General features: G+C 53.4%; 1 protein-coding gene across 2 annotated transcripts in view; it reads right to left on the bottom strand.

Annotated features, from left to right (window-relative positions):
- Positions 1 to 873: 873 nt before the first annotated feature.
- Positions 874 to 16,159, bottom strand: part of angpt4 (angiopoietin 4) — a 15,629-nt gene continuing 343 nt past the window's right edge. Inside the window, exons 1-12 of one of the 2 annotated variants that reach the window (XM_029826282.1) lie at positions 6,916 to 8,759; positions 6,239 to 6,628; positions 5,644 to 6,151; positions 3,664 to 3,819; positions 3,480 to 3,601; positions 2,738 to 2,822; positions 2,510 to 2,657; positions 2,325 to 2,437; positions 2,151 to 2,252; positions 1,834 to 2,000; positions 1,621 to 1,754; positions 874 to 1,447 (exon numbers count right to left, since the gene is read on the bottom strand). In XM_029826282.1, coding sequence (XP_029682142.1) covers positions 1,287 to 1,447; positions 1,621 to 1,754; positions 1,834 to 2,000; positions 2,151 to 2,252; positions 2,325 to 2,437; positions 2,510 to 2,657; positions 2,738 to 2,822; positions 3,480 to 3,601; positions 3,664 to 3,819; positions 5,644 to 5,715 — 1,260 coding nt within the window. In that variant the 5' untranslated portion in view covers positions 5,716 to 6,151; positions 6,239 to 6,628; positions 6,916 to 8,759 and the 3' untranslated portion in view covers positions 874 to 1,286. Of the gene's footprint in view, positions 1,448 to 1,620; positions 1,755 to 1,833; positions 2,001 to 2,150; positions 2,253 to 2,324; positions 2,438 to 2,509; positions 2,658 to 2,737; positions 2,823 to 3,479; positions 3,602 to 3,663; positions 3,820 to 5,643; positions 6,152 to 6,238; positions 6,629 to 6,915; positions 8,760 to 15,847 lie in introns of those variants that run through there. The other variant, XM_029826281.1, reaches the window with a different exon arrangement.

Raw genomic sequence — 16,159 nt, 5'->3', positions numbered from 1 at the left:
AGTTACCGTCGTTTGAATCTTCATCAAAACACAAACGCAGAGTCTTGTTTCTTTTAAAAACGTGTTTTTTAAACGTTACATTTTCTAATGCTGATTAGATGGCAAATGACACAGACCTGAGACTGTTTATTAAAACATGTTTTATTGTACAAAATACTGCAGTTTGTCGATAGCTGACAAGGCTAATAATAAAATAAGAACACCTCGATCTACTCATTTCCCCAAAAGTGAAATGCTACTGTTTGCAACACTTGGAAGGTTAAAAAAACAAGACATGCAGCAATGACAGCCTTCACCATCACAGCCTGTTGTCGCTTGTTCCATAAAGTGCTTTTCAACAACGTAATCTGATCTTTACCTCTGAAGTGTGTCATGTTAAAGTTATAGATGGAGTTATGAAGGAGTGTATTGTAAAAACCTTCAGTGCCAGAATATCAGAAAAGAGATATTTTTAAGTTTTAAACATCTACTGAGCATAATGGCAGGTTCAAAGAAGATCTAAGAGCTCTTCAATGTGTACTCAAAACACCTGGAACGCCCCCTGGTGGATGGCTGCAGTAGAAGAAGATTTAGTCACTATCTTGGGCAGCGCTCCTGGGACAAACGGACCGGGCTGAACCATCACCCGGCCTGAGCTCTCCTCCAGGAGCGACCAGGCCAGAGGGCAATGCAACAGAACCAGCTCCCGGTCTCAACTGAGTGTGTAACGGATTAAACACATTTTAACATACAAGAAATAATCTGACTGCTTGACAGATGATTCATCGTTCAAAAATCAGTCAGCATGACTGATTTAATGAACAATAATAGAAAAGCATAATGCATTTATGACAACTGTGTCAGTCTTCTTTAACATAGTGAGACGTCGTTCGTCCACTTTGGGCAACTCCTTGTGTCCTCTGAAGGAGAACAACTTGTTGCTTCCTTCAGCAGCAGATCAGCCTTTTCTCTGAAAATATAGAAGATTGAAGCCTCAAATCCCTCTTTCCTTCCAAACTGAAGGCTCTTTCTGTTCTTCAGACTTTGAATAGATGAATATTTGGATCTCAGAGGGGTTTCGCTGGTTTTCTGCACATCTGTGGTTCTGACCATGAGTAAGTTGACCACAGACACCATGAAGACCAGGACAGGTGACTCTCAGGGTTTCACTGAAGTCAGAAACATCCAGATGGTTCACGTGGATGTTCAGGAGGACGACTGACAAGATCATAATGATGTTGTGGAGGTGGGGGGCCAAAGCAGCCGTGGAGGGTCCTGAGGTCGAAGGTCACTCCATCACGGGGGTGTTAGAAGTCATAGGGTCGTACCATCATGGAGGTGGAGCGCAGGGAGTAGCTGGGGCCTCTGAAGTGGTGCCATTTGATGCCGTTGAGCTTCCTGATGTTGTGGCCCACAGTGTAGTAAATACCATTGAGGTTGGAGAAGCCGCAGGCATCAAACCACCAACCTGAGGGAGAGAACGATGGAGGTCAGAAGCAGCTCACACCATCAGCTCCACATCAGACCTCCAGGGGATCCGAACCAAAGCAACGTGACCACAACAGTTCTGATTCAGCAGGTGGTTCTTGTCTTTTGGCTTCACAGCTTTGCTTTGACTCGGTCTGGAGGTCATGAATTTACCTCCTGTGAGCATCAGAGCACATTTGCAATGATCGCAGTTGTCGTTGTCTTGGTCCCGGGTGCTGAAACCGGCCCCCTGGGAGGCGACGCTGCTCTGCCTGCCCGCCGAGCCGCTGTAACCTCGCAGATATAACCTGACAGGGAGGGAGGAGTCGTGCTTAGCAGCCCCACATGGGCGGAGTTCATCTAAACTGCATGGTGCAGTGCTGGTACCTGTACTGTTGTCTCTCATTGGACAATGTAACGCGGTCATAATGAGAGTGGGCGGAGTTTCCCTCCCAGTCCTTTAGCTCCACCCTCAGAGAATACTGACCCTGACTGGTCAGGAGGTGCAGGGCTTCGTTCCCCAGCCAGTGTTCCCCCAGAACATCCCCGAATCCCTGCAGCCAGAAGAAATTACGGTCTGCTCCGGTGTAATTCTCCGCACAGCCACCAGATGCCGACAAACACTCGAGTCACAATAATCTGATTATTCTCTATAATCAGATTGATTAGTCGATCATCTCGCCCAAACCTAACTGAATACGGACCATTTTATACTCCCTCCAGCTCCTCTGGAAATCCACGCTGCCGTTAAAGCGCCGCTGGACAACGGTCCAGCCTCCGCCGCTGGTCTCCATGTCACAGTAGACCTGCGGGAGGACGGAACAGAGAGACAAGCTGTTAGCCGCCATCGACCGGTCTGGAGCTCAGGTGGGTCGTACCTGCACAGGTTCAGATCTGTTGCTGATGTAGATGTGGTACAGACCACTGACGGCGTGACCAGCCTTGGAAACATCTGCACAGTCCCTCCACAGCTGGATCTGAGGCGGCGACCCTGAAAACACAAGAAATCACAGGAAGTCACGCGACACTTTTGGGAAGTTCAAGTCGAGATGGCGGAACAGACCTGTTGCCGTGGTGACCATGTGCATGAGGGTGTGCACGGACTCCATCAGCTGCGCCTGTTGCCGCTGCAGCGCCGTGTTGTTGCTGCTGGCGGATCTGAGCTGCAGCTCCAGCGCCTCGATGGCTGCCAGCTGGTTCCTGACCACAGACTGGAGACAAACCAGTCACATGACCTCTGAGCGGGGACCTGGGCCCTCGTGAGCAGGGCGGTTCTGTTGGTGCACGGTACCTGGAGCCGGTTCCTCTCCTCCCTCATGCTCTCCAGCTCTCCTCTCTGCTGAGACTCCAGCTTCTGAACTTTCCTCTCCAGGTGGCTGAAACGCAGATGAAAGCGTCTGAATGTCTGAGCCCGACGGGACGTTTGTGGGTGGGGACGCTCGGGACCAGGAACCCAAACAGGAACCTGTGTGGGTCCACAGCATCGGCGAAGCAGCAGAAGCTGCAGCCAACCGGTGGTTCTAAGCCGTCCTCCTCCCTCCGTCTCACCTCCGTCAATGATCCATGATGTGCACGTGGAACTCTCACGTGCACATCATGGATCATTGACTTGTGTTGTTCCTGGGTGAAATCAGGCAGCTGGACGTTTCCATGACGTCTGTCAGGACGAAGGTTCTCCTTTCACCCGGGTCTAAACGGGTCCACATTGTTCTGGACCTACAGCTGCTGCTCCTGAAGTCGTCACCTCAGATGAAAATATTGAGCCTCCAGATGTTCACGTGTCTCAGGGCAACAACTGTTGGCACGTGAACATCGTGGCGAACGACCTGTTTGAGAGCGCCGAATCGCTGGCGCCGAACAACTAACACGCAGAGTGGGACTGGACCCGAAAGCTGGGCCAGACGGGCAGGACCAGCTGAAGGAGCTGGAGGAACATCACGAGGGCAGAGGAGCACCAACGACAGGAACACAGTTCACACTGGAAAGGTTCCAGGTACCATTTCCAGGAACTCTAGCAGGACAGGTGGACTCACCTGTTCTTGGCCCGGAGCTGACTGAGCTCTGACGTCTGCAGCAGCAGTTCCTTCTCCAGCTTGTTGGTAGAGAGGGAGTTCTCCAGCAGCTGGATCTCCATCCGGGACGTGTGGTTCAGCATCTGGTGACAGAACCAAAGTTAAAGTGGGACCCAGGCCGCTGCCCGGGTGGGACCGGTCTCACCTGGGCTTCCACCAGGCTCAGTTTCCGGCTCTGCTCTGCTGTGTGGGTCAGCAGGTTGGTCCCGATCTCCAACATGGCGGCGGTGTGGTTGTGGAGGACATGTGGGGGGCTGCTGGCCGCCTCCTGCTGGATGCTCCTCTGGACGGTGTTCTCCAGCTGGTGGACAGGTGAAGAGCAACACGTCATCTAACTGGAAAGTCCAACACTGAGGAGGCTCATGTTCGGAGCACTGGAACCACCCAGGACTCCTCAGCTCTGGGAATAACAGCCGATGCCAAGGGCGGAACCGTGACCTTTGACCTTTGACGAATAAATAATCTACCCGCAGCGCTCCGCCGGTCCCCACGTCTTCGGGATCCAGATTACTGGGAGCTGGTAAATATAGCACACACCAACAAACAGATTGGTCCCAGCGGGGTGAGCGGTTACCGTGGAGACCATGTGATGAGGTCTGGTGTAGCTCACCAATGATCCCAACGTTCCGTCATCAAACTCTTTTCATCACTTTGTTCCAAACACCGATGTGAACTGGGATCAGCAGAATAGCAAAATATTTTCATAGCGATCGCTGAAAATGCTCCAATGAGATGATTAAAATAAAACACGTCTCAGAGTGTTTGTGCACGAGAAGGGACAAACCCTCCGTCTCCAGACAAAGATCTTCTCTGAGGGACAAACCCTCCGTCTCCAGACAAAGATCTTCTCTGAGGGACGCTCAACTCCCAGAGAGCTTCGGCTCCTCTCTGGGGTTCAGATTTTATGGTTTGTAGACGGCAGGTAGTGAAAGACACCTGTCCCCACTCCTGTCCCCTCTCCTGTCCCCTGTCCCCTCCCCTGTCCCCTTCCCTGTCCCCTCTCCTGTTCCCTCCCCTGTCCCCTCCCCTGTCTCCTGTCCCCTCCCCTGGACCACCACTGTCACCTCCCCTGTCCCCTCTCCTGTCCCCTCCCCTGTCCCCTGTCCCCTCCCCTGGACCACCACTGTCCCCTGTCCCCTCCCCTGTCCCCTGTCCCCTCCCCTGTCCCCTGTCCCCTCCCCTGGACCACCACTGTCCCCTGTCCCCTGTCCCCTCCCCTGTCCCCTGTCCCCTCCCCTGTCCCCTGTCCCCTCCCCTGGACCACCACTGTCCCCTGTCCCCTCCCCTGTCCCCTGTCCCCTCCCCTGTCCCCTGTCCCCTCCCCTGGACCACCACTGTCCCACAGCAGGCTTCAGCAGCTGCTGCTCTGGGTTAAAGGTCTGTTTCTTGTACCCGTCTGTGTTGGACGTGTTGTCTCTCGCCTTGTTTATGCAGTGAGACGAGTGGGGACGTCCGTCTGGCCTAAGCGTTGTTTTTCTGATGGCTGAAGTCTGACAGATGTGCTGCTGATGTGCCGCTTCCGCCACGTTTTCACTGCGTGATTTTATCGGCGCCATTATTCCTTCACGCTCGGCGACTCTGCAGTGACTCACGTTTGACACCCAGCGAACGTTACGGAAGGATTATCGTGATTATCGTGTTTATCGTGATTATCGTGTTTATTGTGTTTAGGTTCAGATTCCAGCCTCAGATTAACGCGTTGCTGTCTTCAATCAGAAAACGACTGATGGTTCGACTGATGGGACTAATCTCCGTCGTGTGGACGCTGTCCCTCGACCACACGGTCCTCCGAGGACCAGCCGGCCCCGTGGGGACCGACGGCGACGGCGCCACCTGCAGGAAGCGGCTGTAAATTCACACAAATGTTGCTGAAGAGGGAAAGAAGCCAGAAATGTCAGGAAAGAATTGAAGACCTGGCAACAAAGAGAAAAACAGATTCTGCTCGTTCTTTTGTTATTTTTGTTGAGTCTCCAGAGGCTCAATGTGCTGACTCCCTGATCGACCCTCATTTCCTGCCGAACACAAACACTCATATACGCTCCGTGCACGGTCACACACGCACACACACACACACACGCACACACAGGGACAATTAGCTGGTCGTGCACAGATAATTAGAACCTACACGAGCTGCGGGTGCTTGGAGGCAACGCCACGTTTGGACCACTCGGCCCTGAGACGCTAACTCAAACCACATGTCGGCTGCGCTCTGATCGGGCCCTCTGGGCGACTCCGGGGGGGCCGGGCCCCCAAACAGCCAGAAGGAGGCTGACGCACAGGCAAGTAGCGCTGATATGGATCTGGGGTAACAAGTGCAGCAAGAACGTTGGGATTTCAGCCCGGCAAAGGTCAGCGAGGGGCTGGACGCGGCTCCGCTGATCCAGGAAGTTCTGTGAAATTCTTAAAGTTAAACTCCAAACTCCACTGAAGAGTTGCAGCCCGTCGGGTCACCAGGTGCCGGTCAAACAAGAGCTGAAGCTCTTCTGCTCCCCGTTCCTCAGCTCTTCCTCCTGGACCTGCAGCTGTCTGCTGATATCTGCTGATCCCAGTGAGGCTGAAGGTCCAGCTGGGACCGCGCCAGCGACCGTCCGTCCCGTCCAGAGTCACCAACAGTGGTGGTTTAACGTTCCTCCCTCCACAACAGGAAGCAGAATGATGTTCGTCTAACTCTTTCAAACTCAACCTGCATTAAAACGGATGAAAAGGCTGATTCGCCTCACATAAACGTTGATGTTGTCGATGGTCTCCGTGGCGACGGCAGCTGGCCGATGAGAACATGGGGGCTGTTTTCTGCAGCGTGTCCCGTTGTTTTGGTTGGAGTCTCTGAGGCAGCAGAAGGAGCCTCGGCCTCAGGCTGAACCTTCTGGGCTGGTCGTCTTCTTCACCCGATACCTCGGATGACCTTCACTCCTGGTTCTGTCTTCTGGTCCATCAGGTCCAGCTCGATAGGTGGACCAGGTGGAGCAGCAGATGGACTCAGGTCAGCTTTACAGCTCAAGCCTCAAACATCTGGAGCTGCTGTTGCTTCCTTCACACTCCTGCCAGACACGCGCCTCCCTCACGTGTCACGTGACCCCATCCATCAGATCAGGTCAGGACCTTTCACCCGTCTGAGGAAAGTTCAGATCAAGTCAAAGTTCTTAGCAAATTCTCACATCTCATTAATGCTGAGGTGAACGTTAAACGTCAGTTGTTGGATTCAAACGTTGTTTTTCTTCCTCCTCAGTTAAAATCACGAGTCAGCGAATTAAAAAAGCTGCATAAACAATCTGTAATCATAAAAATCTCTTATGTAACAGGAATCTGATAAGTACTGAAGTCCCGTCCAGTTCTCCCCCCTCAACTGAGAAAGGTTCGTGTTTGTGAGCCGCTTTTAGCTTGACTTTACTTTACTTACGCAACATCTGCGACAGACAACGTTGTAGCGTTGTCAGCAGCCCAGAGTCTGAAGAGGAAGAGGAACACACAGACGTCCCACGGTGACACAGTGAGCGGGCCGGTGGGGTCAAAGGTCAAGCGTCTGATTTTCCTGCCGTGGCTGTTGGTGCCAGACAGATGTTCGCTGGGTCCACACGTCCAGCGTGAGCCCGTCCATCAGACAGATGTGAGATTATGAACAGCAAACATGAGACCCCAGGACGAGCGGCAAGGCTCCGCCCAGCTCCATCTGTTCAAACACGCTGGCGCAGGAGTTATTAATACTTCATAAAACACGGGATTGTTTGTTGTCATAGAAAACACATTAGCACATGCAGGTAATGAGAGTCTGGTTTTCTTGTGTGGTCCCGTCTCATCCCAGAGCCCAACGCTCCCCACGTCCCCACGGCCGCTCTGGTCGCTGACCCAAACACCACCGTGACTGACATGACTGTTCATCCACGTGGTCACCGTGACAACGGCGGACAGCAGGGGACAGCCAAGACTTCAGAAACACGGCTCCTCCAGCATTAGCATGAGTTAGCATGCGTTAGCATAGATTCATTCACAGGTTCCATCATGACCGAAGCAACGCTCTGAGGCACGGCGTGATTTATGAAGTGGGCGGGGCCAGGGAACACCTGGAACGTCTGGATTGTGCTCACTGCAGTCGTCACAGCAGAAAGAAGAGAAATATGAGGAGAATTCAGATGTACGACTGTGGTCAGGCTGTGATGGGATTATAATCAGATTATAATCAGATTATCATCAGATTATGATCGGATTATGATCGGATTATGATCGGATTATGACCAAATCGTGGTCAGATTAGGGCCGTCTGACGCCCCCACAAAACTGAGCAACAGCAGAAACATCTGAATTTGGGAATTTTTGAAGATCTCAGTGACTCTGAAGATTGGCCTCATGCCTGTGTGTGTGTGTGTGCGTGCGTGTGTGTGTGTGTGTGTGTGTGTGTGTGTGTGTGTGTGTGTGTGTGTGAATGAGAAACAACCAAAGAATCTGTGTGGTTGTGGTTCACTGGGAATCTCTGCATCTTTGACCCTCCATCCCTCCATCGTCTCTCATCCCCCACCAGTCTGTCCTCCCTCTGTCTTTAACAGCAACTTGGAATCTCCCATGATGCCAATTTAAGGTGACGAATGTCTCTTTAACAGACACACACACACACACACACACACACACACACACACACACATGCGATAACAGCCCGTCTGCTGGACTAAGTCTGTGACCTCTTGACCTTAGATAAATGTCTCTTTCCTTCTGTCTCATTCTTCCTCCTGTCCATTTGTCCTTTGAAGCTTTGCTGGTGAAGAGCTGAACTAGCTTTGATCTTTGATCCTGAGTGTGTCGTTCCTCCTACAGCTCAGATTTGGGGGTAGAAATATGGGGCATCACACCAACTAAATGAGAATTCTAGTGAGTGAAATAGGAAAACCATCCGAGTCCTGATGATCAGAACCCGAAAACCTGCATCCTCCAGCTCTACTCAGCGTTTGTAGCTGTCCTCAAACTGAAAAACTGTGGTTTTCTGGCAGCTTTGATCAATAAATGTGATGGTTCCTGTAGATGCAGACGAGACAGAGAAGGTTTGCTGCACTCACACATCAGGTGAACCTAAACCAGGAAACAGAGGCGTTCCCAGGAAGCTAAAGTTCCCCGTCCAGATTAATATCATCTGATCCTGAAGCCTGAAGTGAAGGTTCTGGAGAAGTTCCACTCTCACGTAAACCAGGAGCCAGTGGTCCAGTCCCAGAGTCCTACAGCACAGAGCAGAGCTGCAGGGAGGAGCAGCACCAGGAGGAGCAGCACCAGGAGGAGCAGCACCAGGAGGAGCAGCACCAGCAGCATCACCCCCCCCCCAGTAGCATCACCCCCCCAGCAGCATCACCCCCCCCCAGTAGCATCACCCCCCCAGCAGCATCACCCCCCCAGCAGCATCACCCCCCCCCCCCCAGTAGCATCACCCCCCCAGCAGCATCACCCCCCCAGTAGCATCACCCCCCCAGCAGCATCACCCCCCCCCCCCAGTAGCATCACACCCCCCAGCAGCATCACCCCCCCAGCAGCATCACCCCCCCCCCCCAGTAGCATCACCCCCCCAGCAGCATCACCCCACCCCCCCAAGTAGCATCACCCCCCCCCCCCAGTAGCATCACCCCCCCCAGTAGCATCACCCCCCCCCCCCAGTAGCATCACCCCCCCCAGTTAAACTGAGGAAACTCTCTGGGGGAGATCAGATCATCAAAGGAGGAGAAGCTGCACCCGAAGTGTGTGTGCTGGTGTAAACACACAACGTCCTGTTTAACACTCACACACTCACACACACACACACTCACACTCACGCACACTCACGCACACTCACTCACACTCACACACACACACTCACACACACACACACACGCACACACTCAGACACACACACACTCACACACACACACGCACACACACACTCACACACACTCACACACACTCACACTCACACTCACACACACTCACACTCACACACACGTGCACAAATGGTTTTTAAACTGTCAAAAGTTGTCATGTGATCAGAGCCTCTACCAGCAGGAACACAGGAACCACATCAGCTCCTCATCAGATCTATTTAGCTTCATCTTTAGCTTCTATGCTACATCAGTAGTGGTGTAGGAACAGCTGAGGGGCTCCAGGGGCCCCGGGGGCTCCAGGGCCCCTGGCCCCCCTTTGTTCATCACCGTCACTGGGACGTCCATCACAAAGATCCTCAGCGAGGGAAGTTTGCTACCTTTGCATGTATGTTCTGGTCCTGCTGCACCAGCTCGGTTGGAACGTGCCTCCAACCACAGGCAGCTTCAGATCGGGGATAAGAGCTCAGTAATCGGGGGGGGTTGGGGTTGGGGTGGGGGGGGGGGGGGGGCGACCTGGCCTCCACTCAAAAGAAACTCCACTAAACTGAGTTGATCCTTTTCTTCTCTACGTGGAAGTTGAACGGTTCAGTACCAGCAGAGGAGCCACATGTGCTCAGAGTCCACGATAACGGGCCCCAGATACGTGATCTGAGAAGGTTCCGGGAGCTCGTTGACATTCTTCACCATCAGCAACCAATCAGCATCAGATGCCCTCATGATATTTGTTTACCAGAACCGGTCCATGGAACTGGTCCCTACTGGAACTGGTCCCTACCGGAACTGGTTCATGGAACTGCTCCCTACTGGAACTGGTTCATGAAACTGGTCCATGGAACTGGTCCCTACTAGAATTGGTTCATGGAACTGGTCCCTACTAGAACCGGTCCATGGAACTGGTCCCTATTAGAACTGGTTCATGGAACTGGTTCATGGAACTGGTCCCTACTGGAACTGGTCCATGGAACTGGTCCCTATTAGAACCGGTCGATGGAACTGGTCCCTATTAGAACCGGTCCATGGAACTGGTCCCTATTAGAACCGGTCCATGGAACCGGTCCATGGAACTGGTCCCTATTAGAACCGGTCCATACTGTTGGTAACTGCTCAGGAGGCTAGAGTCCAGCCCAGACGACGTCCATTGTGTTGCTGTGCTCATCATTTCTCCAGCTCACCGGTGCTGCTGGGCCCAGTGTGGTTCCTAAATATTCAGTTTACTTTAGAAGGAACCAAGAGCAGCTTTGAGCTAAAATAGAGGCAGTGATCTGGTTCGGTGGACAAAACGGTCCAAAAAGGCTGCTTGTTCTGACAGGACGCCTGGCACAGAGCAGCGTCTCAGAGGTGGTTCCTGGGTCAGGGTTAGGGTTAGAGCTGGACTCTTTCAGGACTGGGCTCTTTTTAACAACGTTCACACAGAAACGTGCCCCCCCCCCCCCCCCCCCCCCCGCCCCCCGCGACCACAGCCACTTCCCCTGGAGGCCGTTTCCTGTAGAAGTGCTGCTTTTTATGCCTTCAGCTTCATCTTTTTATAGATCTGTTGCTAATATGTCAGAGTTTGGCCCCATCAGATCATAAATCAGCATCAGTCAAACCTCTGGAGCCGCCTCACATACAATAAAACCTGCGGTGAAACTCTCCCCCAACACTCAGCCCATGTTCCCCGGGAACCCCTAATCATTCCCAACTGTTCCCAGCTTCCAGAGGATCCCACAGCTGGGAATCTGCCAGCGGTCCTCTGGTCCTCTGGTCCTCTGGTCCTCTGGTCCTCTGGTCCTCTGGTCCTCTGGTCCTCTGGTCCTCTGGTCCTCCGGTCCTCCGGTCCTCCGGTCCTCCGGTCCTCCGGTACTCCGGTCCTCCGGTCCTCCGGTCCTCCGGTCCTCCGGTACTCCGGTCCTCCGGTCCTCTGGTCCTCTGGTCCTCTGGTCCTCTGGTCCTCTAGTCCTCTGGTCCTCTGGTCCTCTGGTCCTCTGGTCCTCTGGTCCTCTGGTCCTCTGGACCCACAGCAGGACTGACTCCTTCATTTCCCAACGTCAGCACTTATTTAGGTGAAGGACTGTTTAAATATATCATAAATGTCACCCATGGTGCACCAGCAGAGATCCAGCGGTGGGGTCAGTCATCAGGAACGGGGACATACGTGCGTCCATACGGCTCCAGGACCTTTTGGTCCACTTTGGCTACTGGAGGAGAACAAGATTTAGTTCCAACCAGCTGAAAACGAGCCGCTGTGTTTAGAGGGGAGGAGGCAGCGTGCAGATAATGGCCGTCATTAGGGGGTCATTAGTGCGGCGGGGGTCCGTTTGATGTGGAGACGTGAGGACGATGGATCCAAGGTCAGATACCGGCTGTCCCAGGCCAAACTCTCCTCTTCACAAAGACTGATGGACAGACTTCAGAGGACAGACAGATGCTGAGAGACATCAAAGCTGTGGATCTGATCCATATCCCGGCTCCTCCTGATCAGAGCTTCAGCTGCTCCCTCTGCCTCAAATATGATGTTCTGAAGAAACCGGTCTCCATGTGGGGATCCTGTCTGATCGGACGCGTCCAGCTTCAGCTTCTCTCTGTCGTCCAGGGGGGACATCAAAGTGTCTGATAGGACCACGGTGGCGCTGCTGCCTCAGCAGGCCCGGTCCATTAGGACTCAGTCATGCAGCAGAACACTAAACTAGGCTGGAACCAAAGTTCAGCAGGAGGCCAAGACGAGGACAGGGACAGGGACAGAGACAGGGACAGGGACAGAGACAGGGACAGGGACGGGGACAGAGGCAGGGACAGAGACAGGGACAGGGACAGGGACAGAGACAGGGACAGGGACAGGGACAGAGACAGGGACAGAGGCAGGGACAGGGACAGGGACAGGGACAGAGACAGAGGCAGGGACAGGGACAGGGACAGGGACAGAGACAGGGACAGGGACAGAGACAGGGACAGAGGCAGGGACAGGGACAGAGGCAGGGACAGAGGCAGGGACAGAGACAGAGACAGGGACAGAGGCAGGGACAGGAACAGAGACAGGGATAGGGATAGGGACAGAGGCAGGGACAGAGACAGAGGCAGGGACAGGGATAGGGACAGAGGCAGGGACAGAGACAGAGGCAGGGACAGGGACAGAGACAGAGGCAGGGACAGGGACAGAGACAGAGGCAGGGACAGAGACAGAGGCAGGGACAGGGACAGAGGCAGGGACAGAGGCAGGGATAGGGACAGAGGCAGGGACAGGGACAGAGGCAGTGACAGTCAGGACAATCATGAGGGACAGGTAATCATGGGGGGTGGGGGGGTGTTCAGGGACTGTAAATGACATCTTTTTGTTTGAAACACTAAATAAATGAATTTATTGACACTCACTAGCAAGCTTTGCTGTTGCCATGGTAATAATCAGCCCTGACAATCAATCGAGGTCGAATCCTGATTCCAAACACAACCTGTCAAACTGAGGTCAGCTGACCAGAGAACGGTCCAGGTGAATTTAGCTGTTTTGGCTGTTCAAAGGCAGATTCAGCAATGTGAGAAGGCTACAGAACCACTAGCTAGCACCAGCCTGACTCGGGTCCTGGACCTGCAGCCATGTGTGAAGCTGCAGCAGGTGCTGCCGACCTCTCTGTTCGGTAATAGGTACCAGGTGAAGCGACAGCAGATCAGCTCTGAGATTTGTGACTTCCTGGGAGGACGGAGGGACATTTGGGAACACAGATGCTGAAGGGAACTTTAAATGTCCCCATGTTGTGGGGGACCGCTCGCAGAGGCAGGAGGCCGCTGGCCCAGTCCGAGCAGCTGGTCCAGTCCAACAGCTGGTCCAGTCCAACAGCTGGTCCAGTCCAGCAGCTGGCCCAGTCCAGCAGCTGGTCCAGTCCAACAGCTGGTCCAGTCCAGCAGCTGGTCCAGTCCGAGCAGCTGGTCCAGCAGCTGGTCCAGTCCAGCAGCTGGTCCAGTCCAGCAGCTGGTCCAGTCCGAGCAGCTGGTCCAGCAGCTGGTCCAGTCCGAGCAGCTGGTCCAGTCCAACAGCTGGTCCAGTCCAGCAGCTGGTCCAGTCCGAGCAGCTGGTCCAGTCCAACAGCTGGTCCAGTCCAACAGCTGGTCCAGTCCAGCAGCTGGTCCAGTCCAGCAGCTGGTCCAGTCCCAGCAGCTGGTCCAGTCCCAGCAGCTGGCCCAGTCCAGCAGCTGGTCCAGTCCAGCAGCTGGCCCAGTCCAGCAGCTGGTCCAGTCCAGCAGCCGGTCCAGTCCGAGCAGCTGGTCCAGCAGCTGGTCCAGTCCAGCAGCTGGTCCAGTCCCAGCAGCTGGTCCAGTCCAGCAGCTGGTCCAGTCCGAGCAGCTGGTCCAGTCCCAGCAGCTGGTCCAGTCCCAGCAGCTGGTCCAGTCCAGCAGCTGGTCCAGTCCCAGCAGCTGGTCCAGTCCAGCAGCTGGTCCAGTCCAGCAGCTGGTCCAGTCCAGCAGCTGGTCCAGCAGCTGGTCCAGTCCAGCAGCTGGTCCAGTCCAGCAGCTGGTCCAGTCCCAGCAGCTGGTCCAGTCCAGCAGCTGGTCCAGTCCAGCAGCTGGTCCAGCAGCTGGTCCAGTCCAGCAGCTGGTCCAGTCCAGCAGCTGGTCCAGTCCAGCAGCTGGTCCAGTCCAACAGCTGGTCCAGTCCAGCAGCTGGTCCAGCAGCTGGTCCAGTCCAGCAGCTGGTCCAGTCCACAGGAAGGTCGGACACACGCAGCGGACTGAGAGTTCATCAGAGAGCGAGCGACAACCCTCCAGACAGAGCTCACGTCCGCGTTAGCGTCATTTCTACAGAAGCTTCTCTAAGAATAGAGTTTGTCTCAGCTACCAAAGAGGGCGATGATCCCATCAAACCCCCGTCAACATGAGAATAACACCTTCACCGTGGGGGTGACGTGACGTCTGGTGACGTCACCCGTGTTGTGGGTGAGTGAGACAAAACTGGTCGGCTGTTGCCTGAACTGAATTAGAGCTCAGACGAGAGGACGGAGATGCACGAGAGGACTGAGGGAACCAATCAGGGCCATTAGAGGCAGCCCCACCCAAGCCTGAAGGTCAAAGGTCACTCCTGTCTTCAGTCAGGGAGCGGCTGACCTGAGATCAGGGCTCGACCCTTTGAGCATCAGCACTGTGGGTGGCACACATAACACACACACACACACACACACACACACACACACACACGCACACACACACACACGACTGTTGTCTCACAGTAGCTTATTTAAAAATTGAGTGTTTTAATCCAGTGAAGGTTCACTGAAGATTAATGCTGATTAAAGTCTCATAAATCCAAACCTGAGAAATAGAACGCTGTAAAGTCTGTAAAGTCTGTAAAGTCTGTAAATGCTGTAAAGTCTGTAAAGTCTGTAAACGCTGTAAAGTCTGTAAACACTGTAAAGTCTGTAAAGTCTGTAAAGTCTGTAAAGTCTGTAAAGTCTGTAAATGCTGTAAAGTCTGTAAACGCTGTAAAGTCTGTAAATGCTGTAAAGTCTGTAAACACTGTAAAGTCTGTAAACGCTGTAAAGTCTGTAAAGTCTGTAAAGTCTGTAAATGCTGTAAAGTCTGTAAACACTGTAAAGTCTGTAAACGCTGTAAAGTCTGTAAAGTCTGTAAAGTCTGTAAAGTCTGTAAATGCTGTAAAGTCTGTAAACGCTGTAAAGTCTGTAAATGCTGTAAAGTCTGTAAACACTGTAAAGTCTGTAAATGCTGTGAAGTCTGTAAACGCTGTAAAGTCTCTGCAGTCCAACTTGTCCCGTCAAAGGTTTACAGTCGTGCTTTTGAGGGGCTTCTGCTGGAAAACAAGTGGTCTAAAATTTCATGAATGGAAATAAACTAAACAGAGCAGTTTTTCAACTGTTATATTCGATCTACATTAATGTCATTCATTTATTTCTTTCACTTCCTTGTTTGTTTAAAGCTCCATTAAACATCTGCTTCCCTCAGAGATCCCACCCAGCCTGGAGCTAAAGTGTCGGCCTCCTCGCTGTAGATGTGATGGATCCGCTGAACGTGCAGAAAGGTAAATAAAGCTGCTGTTCACTCAACATTCCTCGTGTCTGGAATATGATTCAGGATCCTCAGACAGAAGCTTTGTTCCTGCTGTGGAGGCTGTTACTTTGGAACCTGTTAAATATTCTCACCATGATGAACGGACACTCCCGTTCTTTCCAAATGTTTTCCTTCTCTAATCTGATTCCACAGAGCAACATCACCACCCAAATCACCGCAGCCTCCTCAGCAGCACAAGGTGAGGAGATGATGGAGACACCAACCAGGACGTGAGCAGGTCACCTGCAGGATTCAGCTGTCAACGATGGCTTCACACCTTTGTCTCACGGCCGCTCAACTAAAGCAAAATGGACTATTTCTGCATTTACTGTAGCGGATCCCCAGGAACCATCTGATGTGGATTCAGGGACGTTGTTGGGACCAGAGAGGCAGCAGGTTTGACCCATGTGATGTGGAACAAGAAGGTCTCTGAAGTCACCCGACGCCTCTTCTGGAGAAGGAGAAGCTCCTTACCTTCTGCAGCCACTGCGTGTTGTTCTCCATCTTGCTTTCCAGGTGCTGGAGTTTCCGAGCGGACCACTCCCCGTCGATGGGGGGCGAGTCTCTCTGGACGCCGCCGCGAGAGCCCCCATGCAGCTCAGGCTGTGGTGGGGGTCCTCCCGCCTGGCAGCCTTCCAGCTCGGGCAGAACGAAGGTGTAGCTGCACTCTCCATGGTGGATACGGTGCAGCTTCCTTCTCTTCTCTCCTCCTCCTCTTCTCTGGCTTCTCCCTCCTCGTTCTGGTCCAACAGCGGCGGCGTCAGCCAGGACCCACAGCGTGCAGAG

The sequence above is a fragment of the Takifugu rubripes genome, chromosome 19 (genome assembly GCF_901000725.2).
Source record: "Takifugu rubripes chromosome 19, fTakRub1.2, whole genome shotgun sequence".
NCBI lineage: Eukaryota > Metazoa > Chordata > Actinopteri > Tetraodontiformes > Tetraodontidae > Takifugu > Takifugu rubripes.
Note: the sequence above shows the minus strand (reverse complement) of the source record. Positions and strands in the feature narration are given on the sequence as shown.